This window comes from Macaca thibetana, chromosome 2 (genome assembly GCF_024542745.1).
Source record: "Macaca thibetana thibetana isolate TM-01 chromosome 2, ASM2454274v1, whole genome shotgun sequence".
Lineage (NCBI taxonomy): Eukaryota > Metazoa > Chordata > Mammalia > Primates > Cercopithecidae > Macaca > Macaca thibetana.
In genome coordinates, this window is record NC_065579.1 from 143,002,150 (window position 1) to 143,015,499 (window position 13,350).

At 52.2% G+C, this 13,350-nt stretch overlaps 1 protein-coding gene across 2 annotated transcripts in view; it reads right to left on the bottom strand.

Moving 5' to 3' along the window:
- The window catches only part of NUP210 (nucleoporin 210), a 104,760-nt gene that overhangs the window by 55,033 nt on the left and 36,377 nt on the right, over positions 1 to 13,350 (bottom strand). For both annotated transcript variants that reach the window (XM_050781434.1, XM_050781433.1), the window contains exons 7-13: positions 8,718 to 8,876; positions 8,071 to 8,139; positions 6,672 to 6,778; positions 5,507 to 5,647; positions 4,744 to 4,881; positions 2,961 to 3,116; positions 1,080 to 1,278 (exon numbers count right to left, since the gene is read on the bottom strand). In XM_050781434.1, coding sequence (XP_050637391.1) covers positions 1,080 to 1,278; positions 2,961 to 3,116; positions 4,744 to 4,881; positions 5,507 to 5,647; positions 6,672 to 6,778; positions 8,071 to 8,139; positions 8,718 to 8,876 — 969 coding nt within the window. The remainder of the gene's footprint in view (positions 1 to 1,079; positions 1,279 to 2,960; positions 3,117 to 4,743; positions 4,882 to 5,506; positions 5,648 to 6,671; positions 6,779 to 8,070; positions 8,140 to 8,717; positions 8,877 to 13,350) is intronic.

A 13,350-nucleotide genomic window follows, 5' to 3' on the forward strand; every position in this document is an offset into this window, starting at 1 on the left:
TGTAAAAGCTCTGCACATAATTACAGCTACAGTTGCGTGCACAGCCACTTGGCACCACAGGCGATCCTACAAACCCTCTGCCAATAAAGCTTCCCAAACACTGCCAGGATCACATCGCTCTTCTGTTCAAAAACCTTCAGTGGCTCCCCCCACTGCCTGGACACTAGGTCCAAGCCCTCCAAAGCACTCTGTGATTCAACGGGTCCTCTGTTCTCAGTCCTCCACGTGCACAGGCACCATGCACTGCCTACCTCCGGGCCCTGGTACAGGCGCCCCTGCCCACCAAATGTTGTCCCTGTTTACTTCCAATGCTCTGCCCAAATCTTACTCCTATTCAATAGTTCCTTGTCCTTTGGTCTTCTTCTGCAAATCAGAGAGGGAGCCCTTCCTTCCCTCATCTTTAGGGCCCATTTCACAGGTGAGTAAAGCCCCAGGGCAAGAGTCAGTCATACCCAGATCTGCACCCCATCCCTGTCCCAGGCCATATGTGACATTGGGCAGCTACAGCTACACAGCCTCAGTTTTTTCATCTGTCACATGGGCCAACAACAGATCCTTCTCCTAGGGTGGTTCTAAAGTCCTAATGAGATCAGGCATGCAAAGTGCCTGTCCTGTCCTGGCAGGGCTAACACTTGATAAACTATCACAGTCAGACTCCACCCATGTCACCACCAAAACCCCACAGCAGATGAAGCAGAGAACAGATGGGTGGGCCTGGCCTGTCACAGGTGAGAGGACTCTAGAACTAACCAAACCCCTATTGACAATGCATTCTGAATACCAACTGCATTCCAGGGACTAAAACAGGCACTTGATGTGATTCTATGTAGATGACACACAGCTTAGAGATGTGAAAACTGAAGCTGAGGGAGGCCACTGATTTGCCAAAGTCACACGGTGGGCAAGATCCAGGCCAGACAGGAACTGATGGTGGATCAGGAGACAACTGCCATTCCTTATGCTGCAGCCCCTCTGCTGCCTCAAGCCCTCTCTTCGGCAATCTGGCGGTCCACGCCGAGAACCCACGCAATCTGGAACCAATCCCAGTATCTGGCACCTGCTCAGCAGCGCTGGTTTACCTGGGAGTGGCTGGAACACACCCTGGTTCTCCACCTCGACAGCCAAGTCAAAGTGGGAGCAGTCGCTCAAGGTGACCACCTCGCCGGCCCCGCCGGGCATGAGGCCATTGATCCTCAGGGGCAGCTCCAAGGCCTGGCCCACACGTGCCTCTACCTGGCACGGGGCAAACTCCATGCTGTGGGGCTCGATCACACACACCTGGAAGACAGGGGCATGGCCTGGGCTCAGTCACCTCCACGGGAGAGGCAGGGCCTGTTGCTCGATTTCCTAAGAGCTGCTGTGTGTTGAGCACTGAGGATACATCTGTAAGAAGCCTGTTGCAGTCAGTGGGGTGATTCAGGGACAGAGAGCAGGGGAGGCCTCTCCAAGGAGTGGCCTAGAAGCTCAGACCTGAGAGCCACAGCATAGGCAGACAGGCAAAGCCTGGGGGAAGAACACCCCAGGTGAAAGGATGGTGCGTGCAAAGGCCCTGTAGCACCTACCAGGCCAGCACCTTGGAGGAACATGGAGGCCAGTGTGCTGAAGTGCACTGTGCAGGGGCAGTGGAAAGAGATGGGGCTGGCAGCCATGGTGAGGAATCAGTGTTTACCGTGGCTGAGCTGGGGGACCTCAGAGGTCCCCACCACCCTGGCTTCTGTGTATCGATCAGCAGCCATGTAAGCAGTGTGGTGAGGAGGCTGTTGGAAAGCCCTAGAGGGAGATGCGGCAGCTTGAGCCAGGGCAGGCGTGTCAGGACCAGTGAGATGTGGGATGTGTTCTGAATGGCTCATCGGATGGACCAGTAGAGCGGCTGGAGCCAGGAAAGAGGTAGTAAGCACAGCCATGATTGTATAAAACTAGAGTCCCACCTCCTGGTTAAGGAGGGGCTCTCCTCAGCCCCCCTCACCTGGTGAAGCACTGGCCTGAAGGGAAAGGGCTGGCTCTTTTACAGTGCACTGGTTCTGAGCGCAAGCCCTGCCGGCTGGCCCCAGAAGCCAGGTTCTACCCAGGACGCATGCTGCCTCCTGAGGAACTGTCCTCAGGATCTGGCTGGGCTGCTGGGCAAACAGCGGCACAAGGGGAAACTGGGGTGAGGGGATGGGGTCCCAGTTTATCCCAATGTTGGACTTCATGCTTCATCTCAAGGGCCTGTGTGGAGCCCCGTCTCCATGAGAATCAGGCCTCACTTTAGACAGAGGCGGCTCTGGGTCTCAAGTGGAAGACCGGCCAGCCTATCCATCCCTGTCCCCGATACTGTAAGAGCAGGCTGCAGCTGGACTCCATGGGGTGTCCCTTCCTGCCCCAAATGAAGGAATAAAAGGGCTGAAGTCAGAGCACCAGGCAAGTATGGCCTGGGGTCAGGGGCCACAGGTGGGGCTGGCAGAGGCTCAGCTGTGACCACCGCCACCTGCCACCACTGTGAAGTGAGATGGTCCCATGTCACTCAGGGCCAAAAGCCAGGTGTGGGGACCTGTGCAGGGAACATCTGCCTTTGTACCCAAAAGTGAGTGAAGGGAGAGGAGTCTGGCCTGGTCTCTCGGAGCCTGGTGGTGCCCTTTCACTGTGAGTTTACAACCCAGTGCTTGGTAGACCTTCCAATTTGAGATTCCTATCTTTCAGGTCTGGGAAATTTTCTAGAATGGCTCTTAGATTATCTCCCCTCCAGAAACCCAGCCCTGTGGACACTGGTCTTTCTGGGCCCATTGTTGGCTGGTGTGAGACATCCTGTCCATCTTCCTGACATAGCCGTGAGCTCCTAAGGGAAGGGCTGGAGCTTGAGCTCCTAAGTACAGGACACAGGGCTGGGGGTGTTTCTGAGTGAAGTCGAGGCTTGCTCAGAGGGGGTGGCTGGAGACCACCATCCGAGTCTCCCAGGGGGTGTCTTGGCCCTGAGCTCTCACCTTCATCTCACCGAAATGGAGTGGGTTCTGCACATCGTGTGCCTGGATCACACTGAGCCCGGTGTCACTGCCTGTGGTCATTACGCCCTTGACAGTAACTGTGGCAACCAGGTAGCTTGACGAAGACCAGCTGAAGTTCCCACTGCCACCATGGGCCTGCGGAGGAAAAGCCATCACAGGACCGGCTGCCTGCCCTCAGCCTGCTGGGGAAGCCAGAGGGTCAGAGACACGTGCGTGTGCATGCAGGCACTCACACTCATACGCATTTATCCTCACACTCATGGGCTCACCCATGCACACACTCGCCATTCACACTCACAATTCACACTCACATGTACAGCTACTTGCCCATTCACTCATACACTCATGCACACGTACCACTCATACCCACAGTGCACACGTGTACCTACTCACCTGCTCACACTCATTTACTCTCATGCTCACTCACACCCACAGTGCACACACATACACCTACTCATTCGTACACATGTTCACACTTACATTTACCTTCACACTCACACTTTCACCTACTCACCATTCACACCCACGGTACACTCACATACATTCACCTACTCCCACCAGCTTACCGTCACATGCACACACTCAAACTTTCTCACACATACATACATTCACACATATACACTAGCACCAATACACTCAAACACAGATACACTCTCACAGGCTCTAAAACACCTGTGACCACTTCCTCACTGACACACAAGGTCGATGCCCACAGCAGGGAAAAATGTGGCATCAACTAGGGTCTGGTTGGAGGCTACCCCTGCCCTCACCCTCTGTCCTGTCTCATTTCTGTCCTCATATTCTGGGGACCTCGAGACTGACGCACAAAAACACACAGGCCCATGACAGATGACCTAGAACCTGGTGGCACCTCCCAGAGCTCAGGCTGGCGTGGGACAAAACCCTTGGTCACCGAGCCAGTTGCAGGGCGCTGCCTCCCTGACTAGACACAAGCTCCCAGCACACACCCCTGCCCGTTCCTCATCGTCTGCTGGGAGGTCAGCGACCACACCTCTGCTCCCAGACCAGAGGAAACAACCCCAGAACCCAAGAGGCCAGGATGGTGACACACCTGAGCAGACAGCTGGTGCCAGTCTACGGACAGGACACCTGTCACCACTCCACGGGACAGCAGGACTGATGTGCCCTGCACCGACCACGAGGACTCGAGCACTGTCTAACGTGAGTCCTGCTGGCTAACACCAGGTACAAGCATTAAGGTGAGAGCAATGATACATCCCATGTGATGAGGTTGGAGATACTTATCCCTTAAATTTTAATGTTTTCTCTAAGGGTGTGTGTATATATTGCTTTAAAATAAATTAGAAAAATAAATGTTAATGAAATTCAAATCTGTATTCCAGGTTTTCTTTATTGCATTTTTTTCTCTCTCTTTTTTTTTTTTTTTTTTTGGTAGAGATGGAGGTCTCCCTATGTTGCTCAGCCTGGTGTCAAACTCCTGGGCTTAAGTGATCCTCTCACTTCAGCCTCCGAAATTGCTGGGACTGCAGGTGTTAGCCACTGCACCCTGCCTTATTCTCAATTTTTTCATTGTTGGTTTTTTTTGTTGTTTTTTTTTCCTAATTACCAAAATGTATTGCTATGATGGAAACCTCAGGAACCAACAGAAATCATAAAGACTGTGATTTAAAATTCTCTATGACCACTAGAGAGTAATACTAAAAGTAATAGAATGGACAAAAAGCCACAATCCTATGAAAACACCAAAGGAACGCACCCAGAGGTGAGCGGTCTCACGTACCTTTATTGTGTACTGATAGGCGCCCGTCTTTGGTTGCCATGGAAATGTCAAGATGCTGGGATACAGGGTGATGGGGATGTGAATTTCCACCTCCTGCTGGTTCCACACAGGCACCTGTAGTATGTGGACCCCTCCATCCTACAACGGGTGAGGGTGCCACACGTCACTATGACATCCATGTCATCATCAGTCTTTCCCAGTCACTGGACCCCCACCCCTCCCTGGGGATCAGGCCACAAAGGTGGATTTCTGGGAGAGTGGAGAGCCACCCTCTCATTCTCCACGGGGATGGCTTTCTGAAGTGCTTTCTGGAAGTGCTGCCTGAATGAATCCTCAGGGCAGGATGGACGTGGTGTCCCCCCTCCCCCACTTTACAGATGGGGAAACTGAGGCTTGAGAGCTAAAGCAGTTCACCCAGCCCCCAGAGCTGAGGAGGCTGACTCTGGCAGGAGTCACTGTCAGTGCATGGGCGTTTCTTCCTGTTACGGCCTGTGGCCCCTTTCAGGCCAGGAGGCCTTTTGTGTGGGATAGGAAAATGGGAACACCCAGGCCGATTTTCCAATCAGCAAAGCTCTGCTCCCTAAGGCTGATGGGCTTCTTAAAGACAAGGGGAAAAAGAACCCAGGATGCAAGTAGCCCAAACAGGCAAAGGGACACTGGTGGCCCAACTCCCTGGGACTCATGGCCCTCCTGGGCTGACATTTCTGCCTACAGAGCGGGGCTTCATAGGCCAAGGCACGACGCAGGGGAGCCACCAACTTGCCTGGTCTACCACAGAGGTGAGGGCCGCGTCAATGGCCGTCTGTCCCCTCTTTAGTGCCCTGACATGATGGTACGAACCATTCTGGGAGGATGATAGCACCTCAAAGAACTCAGCAGGAAGCACAGTTTCAATTCGGATGTTCTGGAAGATGAGGCAGGACAGGAGAGAGGTGTTTCTGGGGTGACTCCAGAAAGTCAGAGTTTGGGCACGAAGCTTACAGGACTGAAACCAGCAGCCAGGCCAGGCCAAGGGGCCCCCTGGAGCTCAGCAGCCTCTACTAGCAACAGATGGGCGGGCTGGGCCCTGGAACAGAGCTCTGACCACTATGGCCTTTGTCCCCACTGAGGCCGCCCTCCCTGCATGGCCCGATGACCTGCGCTCCTGTTTCTTCTCCCCTTGTGGCACCTGGGGCAGCTTGGAGCCTACCAAGGTCTCAACAAGGAACCAGTAAATATAAAAAAAGGACATCATGTCCCCTACAGGTAACTGTAAATGGTGACCATCCCAGCCCTTGTTTGATAACACGAGCAAAGCAATGACTTCTTCAAGGACACCGAGAGGAACCTCACTTCCTTCTTCTAAAACCTCCAACGCCACCTGGAAGGGCCTGGAGGTGCTCACTGACGAGGCTGGAATTTCTCACAGGGGATAGAGAGGCGTTCAAGACTCCTGCACATTTCCCCATCTGTCTCACACCCCCTTCCAGAACCAGAAAGCGTGCTGAGCTCGGCCTCTGTCATGCAGGGTTCCAGGTATTTCTGGGACCCAGTATGAAGAAAGCCAGGACGTGCTCCCTGACTCTCTGCAGGGCAGGAGGAGAATGGATTCTCTGAGGTCCCTAGCTTGGGGAAAAGGGGGCGGGAGAGTGGTGGGCAGAGACCTCCTCCCTATCCCCGTCTCCTGGAACCCTGCCGCTGTGGCACCCTCTGCTCTCCAGCCTGACAGGGGCTCCGCAGCGGGGCTGGTGTGCAGGCTCACAGGCTCTGGAGATGCCCCGGGACGCCTCTGCATTATCTCTCACAGACCCGGGAGCGCCACTAGAAACAGGACCCTTCCTCGGTCAGCCTGCATGGGGGCTCCTGTTGCTTTGGGGGCTGCTCTTCAGCAGCTGCGTAAGGCAACGACCCCACCTCATCCCCCAGCTAGGACCTGAACAGGCACTCACATCAGACAGATAGACCTTGTTGCTGAACTTGTCAAAAACTTCGATGGTGACTTCATACAGGCGGCCGGTCTCCAGCACCCACCTGTCACCAGGGTGAACGGTGAACCCTAAAACAGGCAGGGGAGCCTGTACTCAGGCCTCAGGTACAGCAGGGTGGAGGACGATGGGACTACCACCCTCAGCACAGGGGCCCTCAGCATCCACATGGGAAGCCCCACCCCACCCACCTGGGGGCCCCACCCCACCCACCTGGAGTCCCACCCCACCCACCTGCGGGCCCCACCCCACCCACCTGGGAGCCCCACACCACCCACCTGGGAGCCCCACACCACCCACCTGCGGGCCCCACACCACCCACCTGGGAGCCCCACGCCACCCACCTGGGAGCCCCACGCCACCCACCTGCGGGCCCCACGCCACCCACCTGGGAGCCCCACGCCACCCACCTGTGGGTCCCACAACTATGGCCCTGGCCTCCTCCACAGAGAGGGACCTGCTGCTGAGGAGCAGAGGTCTGATGCCATCTTCAGCCCTAAGTCCTGAGCTGACCAGGACCAACCCTGGACTCATCCCACTCTGTCTGATCAAGGCTCTTTCAAACTCATTCCCATCCTCAGTGGGTCTACACTCAGAATCCAGCAGCTCTGTCCTCAACACACAGCAGGCCTACGCTCTGAACCCTCGGCAGGCCTACACTCTGAATCCACAATAGTTCTCTGCTTTGAACCCTCAGTCCTGAGCTGACCTCGCCAGGACCAACCCTGGACTCATCTCAGCAGGTCTACACTCTGAAGCCTGTCACTGAGCACTCTTGCCATATGAGTCAGCCCTGCCCTCCCAGGTTCTCAGTCCCCTCTAACACAGGATACCACAGCACTCTTGCTGTCCCCTGGGATGCCTTTCTCACCTCCATACCATTGCCTAAGCAATTCCCTCTGCCAGGACACCTTCCCGCAAAAGAAGCTCTGTCTGAGAAAATGCCTACCTTCAATATCATCATCAGGTTCCTCCCCTCCCTGCTAAGGTACCTGCCTGTCATGTTACCTTAGGGTCCCTCTATAATTGAGCTGACACTGGGCCCCAACCTCCAAATGTCATAGCCCAGGTCTGGGCAAAGCTGTGGCGTGAAAACCTGGAGGGTGCAAGCCCCTCACCACTCTACCCAGTTCTGTTTCTCTTCTTGATGAGCCTGCCGCCTGCCTGGCTTGGCTCATTCTACCTATTTCTACACCAAACAGGGAAGGGCTGGTGAGTGCCCCGGGCAATGGTAGTCATAGCAAGTGGCAGAGCTGGCCAGAAGGAAGCATTTTCTGTGAAGCTATTGCCTGTTTTCTATTTTTTAAACTCATATAGTCACAACTGAGCAGCATTCAGGAGGGCCCAGGAGACCCACACTTACCCAGGTATCCAGGTTCGACCACGTAGATGGTGCTGTTGGGTAACCTAGAAGCACCTTGCATGCGAATACCTGGAATTTTAATTAAGGGGCAAGACATACGACAGCAAACAAACCCGCTGGCCGGCCAGTTTCAGCTTGGCTCAGAATCCTGATCATCAAGACATTACATGGAGAGAAGAGGGGATGAAAACTCCCCTGGCTTAGGCCACACAGAGCAAAAGCACTTTTCAGGATCAAAGACCACATTGCGCTTGCCACACTAGCAAAGGGGAATCTCTGCAAGGGACACTGGAGACCACACAGGACACATCGACAAGTTTGGAGCATCAATACTCTATTATGCTAGTATGGAAATAGCCCCCGCCAGGCCCCCTCTGAAAGGCTGCAGGTTGGAGAAGTTTCCGGAGACAAGGAATGACACGCAGCTCCTGCCATCACCTCCCACTGCTGGGAGCCTCTGGGGTGAGTCACCCACAGCCGTGAGCAATTCCACTCAGCAGTGCTATTTCAGTTCTTTCTGATTTTCAGACCGTTGAGGGGAAATGGCTATTTTTAGCCCTGCCAAGCTTTCAGGGAAAAAACGACTTGACTTCCAAACAGCAGCTCCGCCATGCCTATGCACACACACAAGCCCAAGAAAAGGATATTCCGGTGGCCAAGGACGAGGCTGCTCTGTCCCAGCTGCAGTGCAGTGACCATCGATGTGTCCTGGGCCAAGACAGCCACTGGCCGGGCTGGGTCTCCTTTGGGGCCTGGGATGCTGTTCTGAAGCTGCAACTCATACTGATCGGAAGGCATGGAGAGTTCTGGCCACCAAGAAACAAAAAATAACAGGGAAAGAGAGAGCAAAGACAAGAAATGTTAGAAGCCAATACACTCCCACTGCCACCCCGAGTCTCTGCACCCTGCTATCAGTACAGCTGCCGCATTTTTTTTTTCTTAATTGTTTTCAGTGCTTTAAATTTTAATATTATTCTCCATGCTGGTGCACAAAACTGACACTCCATGAATTTTCAGAGGCAATCAGTTTTTCTGTGACTGCTGTAAGCTATTAAAAAAAAAAAAATTAACCACAATCTATTTGCCAACTGCTTAGAGAATATTAACATTACGCCATTTCTGAACATTGCAAAGTGAATTCTTTGCTTCTACATAGAAGGGGCTGTTTGGGGGCACTGGGGTTCTTGCTGGTTCTGTCCAGCCTCTAGGGGTTTCCCGAGAAGCTCTGGTCACTGGTCTCCCATGGGGTCTACAATGGCAAACAATGAACCTTGCTGCCATCCTCACCAGCTTCAGAGTTCCCCTGCCCTTCACACCCACTTGGCAGAAAAAGAACTTGCCCAACATGAGCTAGGATGGAAAAGAGTTTCCCTGAGAAATAACAGTTCTATAAAGTGAGCAACATCGATGTCCATCTTCCTTGCCCTGTGGGCAAAGACCACAAGCACTTTTGATAGCAATAGTGACTGCTGAGCAGGGATCAAGATGCCTCAGAACAGTGAGGTGTCTCGTGATCACATTCCCTCATACTCCTCAATAGCCCTGGGAACACACACTACTGAGAGCCACATTTTGGGGATAGGGGACTGAGGACATCAAGATGAGCAGCCTGCTCACCATCATGCAGCTAGTGGAAAACAGAGCTGGCATTTTGATCCAGAGAGCCTGACCACTTTCACACTCACTCTCCTAAGTCCGTGGAGCTTCCTAACCAGTCACCCATTCACTGTCCCCACAGGTGGAACGTTCTAGCCCTCCAACAACAGAAGAGGACACAGGGAATAGCAGACAACATCCCTGCTTGGCCCTCCTCTCAGGCCAGCTCAGGGCTTCAATACCCCATAGAGGGTGTCAGGTCAGGGGCTCCCAGAGGAATTTCAGCTAAAGCATGTTTCAGAATCTCCAGAGATTCTGATGAGAATTCTAAAAGAGAAGCAACTTGCCTAGCCCTTATCCTGAGTTATTTTTCATGTGACCTACTAAGTATCAAATAATTTTCACTACAACATTGGGTCCTCAAAGTGTGGTCCCTGAACCATCAACATCACCCGGAACTACAAATGATGGGCCCCATCCAGACCTGCTGAATCAAACTCCAGGGGTGGGCTGGGCTCTAGCAAGCTCTGTTTTCACAAGCCCTGTAGGTGATTCTGATGCAGGCTAGAATTGAGAATGCCACAGGGAATGCACAGCCCACGTCCTCATCTCTAATCAAGTGATTCTTGCAGATTATGCGTCTAGTGTTCAGAATATGCAGCAGGGCATCAAAGATAAATGTCAGAATAAAATAACACAGTTGCTCAATGAAGCAACATTACTTTATACTGATTAATGAAGCACTAGCTTCCTCCCTTGTTTACTTTAAAGTTTTCTAAATGAGTAAGGCCCTTTTGGGAAATGAAAATGCTTACACTGAAGGGGACTTACATAGCACAGATGTAACCCTCTTTGCAAATCCTAAGACTGAAAATAAGGAGGTTTTTGTGACAAACTCCTTAGATACCTCCTTTTCTTTTCTTTCTCTCTTTTTTTTTTTTTTTTTTGAGATAGGTTCTTACTATGCTGCCTTGACCAGACTGCAGTGGCTTTCATAGGTGCACTCATAGCTCACTGCAGCCTGGAACTCCTGGGCTCAAGTGATCCTCCTGCCTCAGCCTCCTAAGTAGTTGGGACTACCAATGCATGCCACCATACCTGGCCTTAGATACTCCCTGCATCCTGGAACTCACTCCTTACAAGACACGCTGAATGTGGAAGTCTTTGCAGATGTTAAGGGCACTGCCCAGTTCCTGTCTTTGAATTATTGGGCCAACAACAGAAAGGCTGCTCCTGAGGCCCCAGATCAGCCCTGCTATCATCTGCAGAGGGTGAACAGCTGCCCTTCTGTAGGTCAAGAGGCCCACATTCTTCTAAAAGACATGATCTCTGTCCCCTGCTCACCCTGGCTGATCCCCCCAGATGTGTTTCTGTCAGTGCCCCCACTCCCAGACCTTGCACTCCACATGAGATCCAGGGATGACTACGGAGCTGGGTCTGAGTCAGGGATGAAGGACAGCTCACTCCCTGCCTCTGACCTCAGCCCCTGCTCATGCAGCCCCAGATACATTAGTTCTGAGCAGCCACAGTTAAGTGCCTGCCAGATTCAAAGTCCCTTCTACAACTGAGTCTTTGACACATGAACCTCAGCCCAACACATGTGCATGCTATTGGTTTTGCAAACCTAGTACATTTTATTTCAGTAATTTCCACCATTCTATCCACTCAAGATCTCTTTGGATACTGATTACATCAGCCAGCACATCCTTCCCATTTTTATTACATCTAACAGCTTGATCACAGTGGCAGTCATGTCTGCAACCAATCCAAACACCAACAGGACTTAGGACTAAGGACTGGAGATGGCGACCACAGTCCCCACTGGAAGCCCACCCTATAAGCAACACAGATGCCAGGCTATAAGCCCCAGGAGCTTGTCTCCTTCACTCACAGGTCTCACTTGCAGACATGATGTGACTGACTATGCTCTGCCTCCACTAGGCTGTGAACTCCAGGAGGGCAGGAAGCAGGCAGCCCTGCTGACCACTGTGCACCCAGCACTCAGCAAAGGGCTGGCACAGAGCAGATGCTCAGGAAATGTATTTGCAAGAAAGGGAGCAGCCAGATAAAAGAAGAGAGGCAGGCATAAAGGAAATAAAAATACCAAAGAAGAAAAAATTACTGTAAGGAAGGAAACCCAACAGAAAAGAAAAATATAAAGAGTTAATCTGCAGTTATAATTATCCTATGTTAATAAGCCCATGTAACTGTCATCCAACCCAGAATGCTCTGAGGCTTCCACAGGATGCCGGATAAGACACGGATTTGCTGAAATTCAGGTCCCCTATGAAGACAACATTCCCTGACTTTTCTGTCTAGCAAACCTGCAAAAACCAATATAGTCACGTGAATTACACCTCAAAGAAAAAACAATCTAGCTAGGCTGAGTATGGCAATTCACGCCTATTATCCCAGCACTTTGGGAAGCTGAGGTAGGAGGGATAACTTGAGCCCAGAAGTCTGAGACAGCCTAGGCAACATAGAGAGACCCCATCTCTATTAAAAAAAAAAATTAGCCAGGCATGGTGGTGTGTGCCTGTGGTCCCAGCTACTCAGGGGTCTGAGGTGAGAGGATCAGTTGAGCCTGGGAGGTCAAAGCTGCAGTGAGCCATGATCATGGTACTGCACTCCAACATGGGTGACAAAGCAAGACCCTCTCAAAAAAACCCCAAAATCGATTCATCTAAAAGACTTAGGAGTTTCCGCTGGTGTGTCTTGTTCACAGTGAAGTTTTGCTAGTTAGGCCCCTCTCGGTTTTGCCAAAACATCCATTTGGAATCCACTGCAGTAGCATCCAGTGCCATCAATCACACAGGAGTGTGTATTTTTGGAGGACTTTCACATCTCATGACCCCACTGATGAAAGAGAGGTGGGCTCTGCCTCCTTCCTTTCCTGTCCCAGGGCATCTTTCGTGTGCTCCAATTCCTTGTTGTCTGTGGCAGGAAAGTCAGTGACCAAGCCCATAAGTTTTCTAGGTACCTTGGGAGGTACAGTTCCTCTGGGCTGCGATACCCGAGCTAATTTAGAGTGAGCTCTTTCTTTTCTTTTCTTTTTTGAGACAGAGTCTCACTCTGTCGCCCAGGCTGGAGTGCGACGATGCGGTCTCAGCTATTGCAACCTCCTCTGCCTCCCAGGTTCAAGCCTCAGCCTTCTGAGTAGCTGGGACTACATGTGTGTGCCACCACACCCAGCTCATTTTTTCTGTATTTTTAGTATTTTTTCTGTATTTTTAGGTTTCACCGTGCTAGCCAGGATGATCTCGATCTCCTGACCTCATGATCCACCCGCCTCGGCCTCCCAAAATGCTGGGATTACAGGTGTGAGCCACTGCGCCTGGCCAAGTGAGCTCTTCCTAAAACCAGCCCATCCCTTCTTAACTACACGGGCTCTGCTTGCCCAGCTGGGGCAGTTTCATGCCCCATGAGTCCCATGCAAATGGACCACCTCGCTGCTGCCCTGGGAGACTGTAAGGCTCTGTTTTTTGTTTGTTTGTTTTGAGACAGTCTCGTTCTGTCACCCAGGCTGGAGTGCAATGGCATGATCTCGGCTCACTGCAACCTCCATCTCCCAGGTTCAATCGATTCTCCTGCCTCAGCCTCCTGAGTAGCTGGGATTACAGGCATGCGCCACTACACCTGGTCGATTTTTGTATTTTTAATAGAGGCAGGGTTTCACCACGTTGG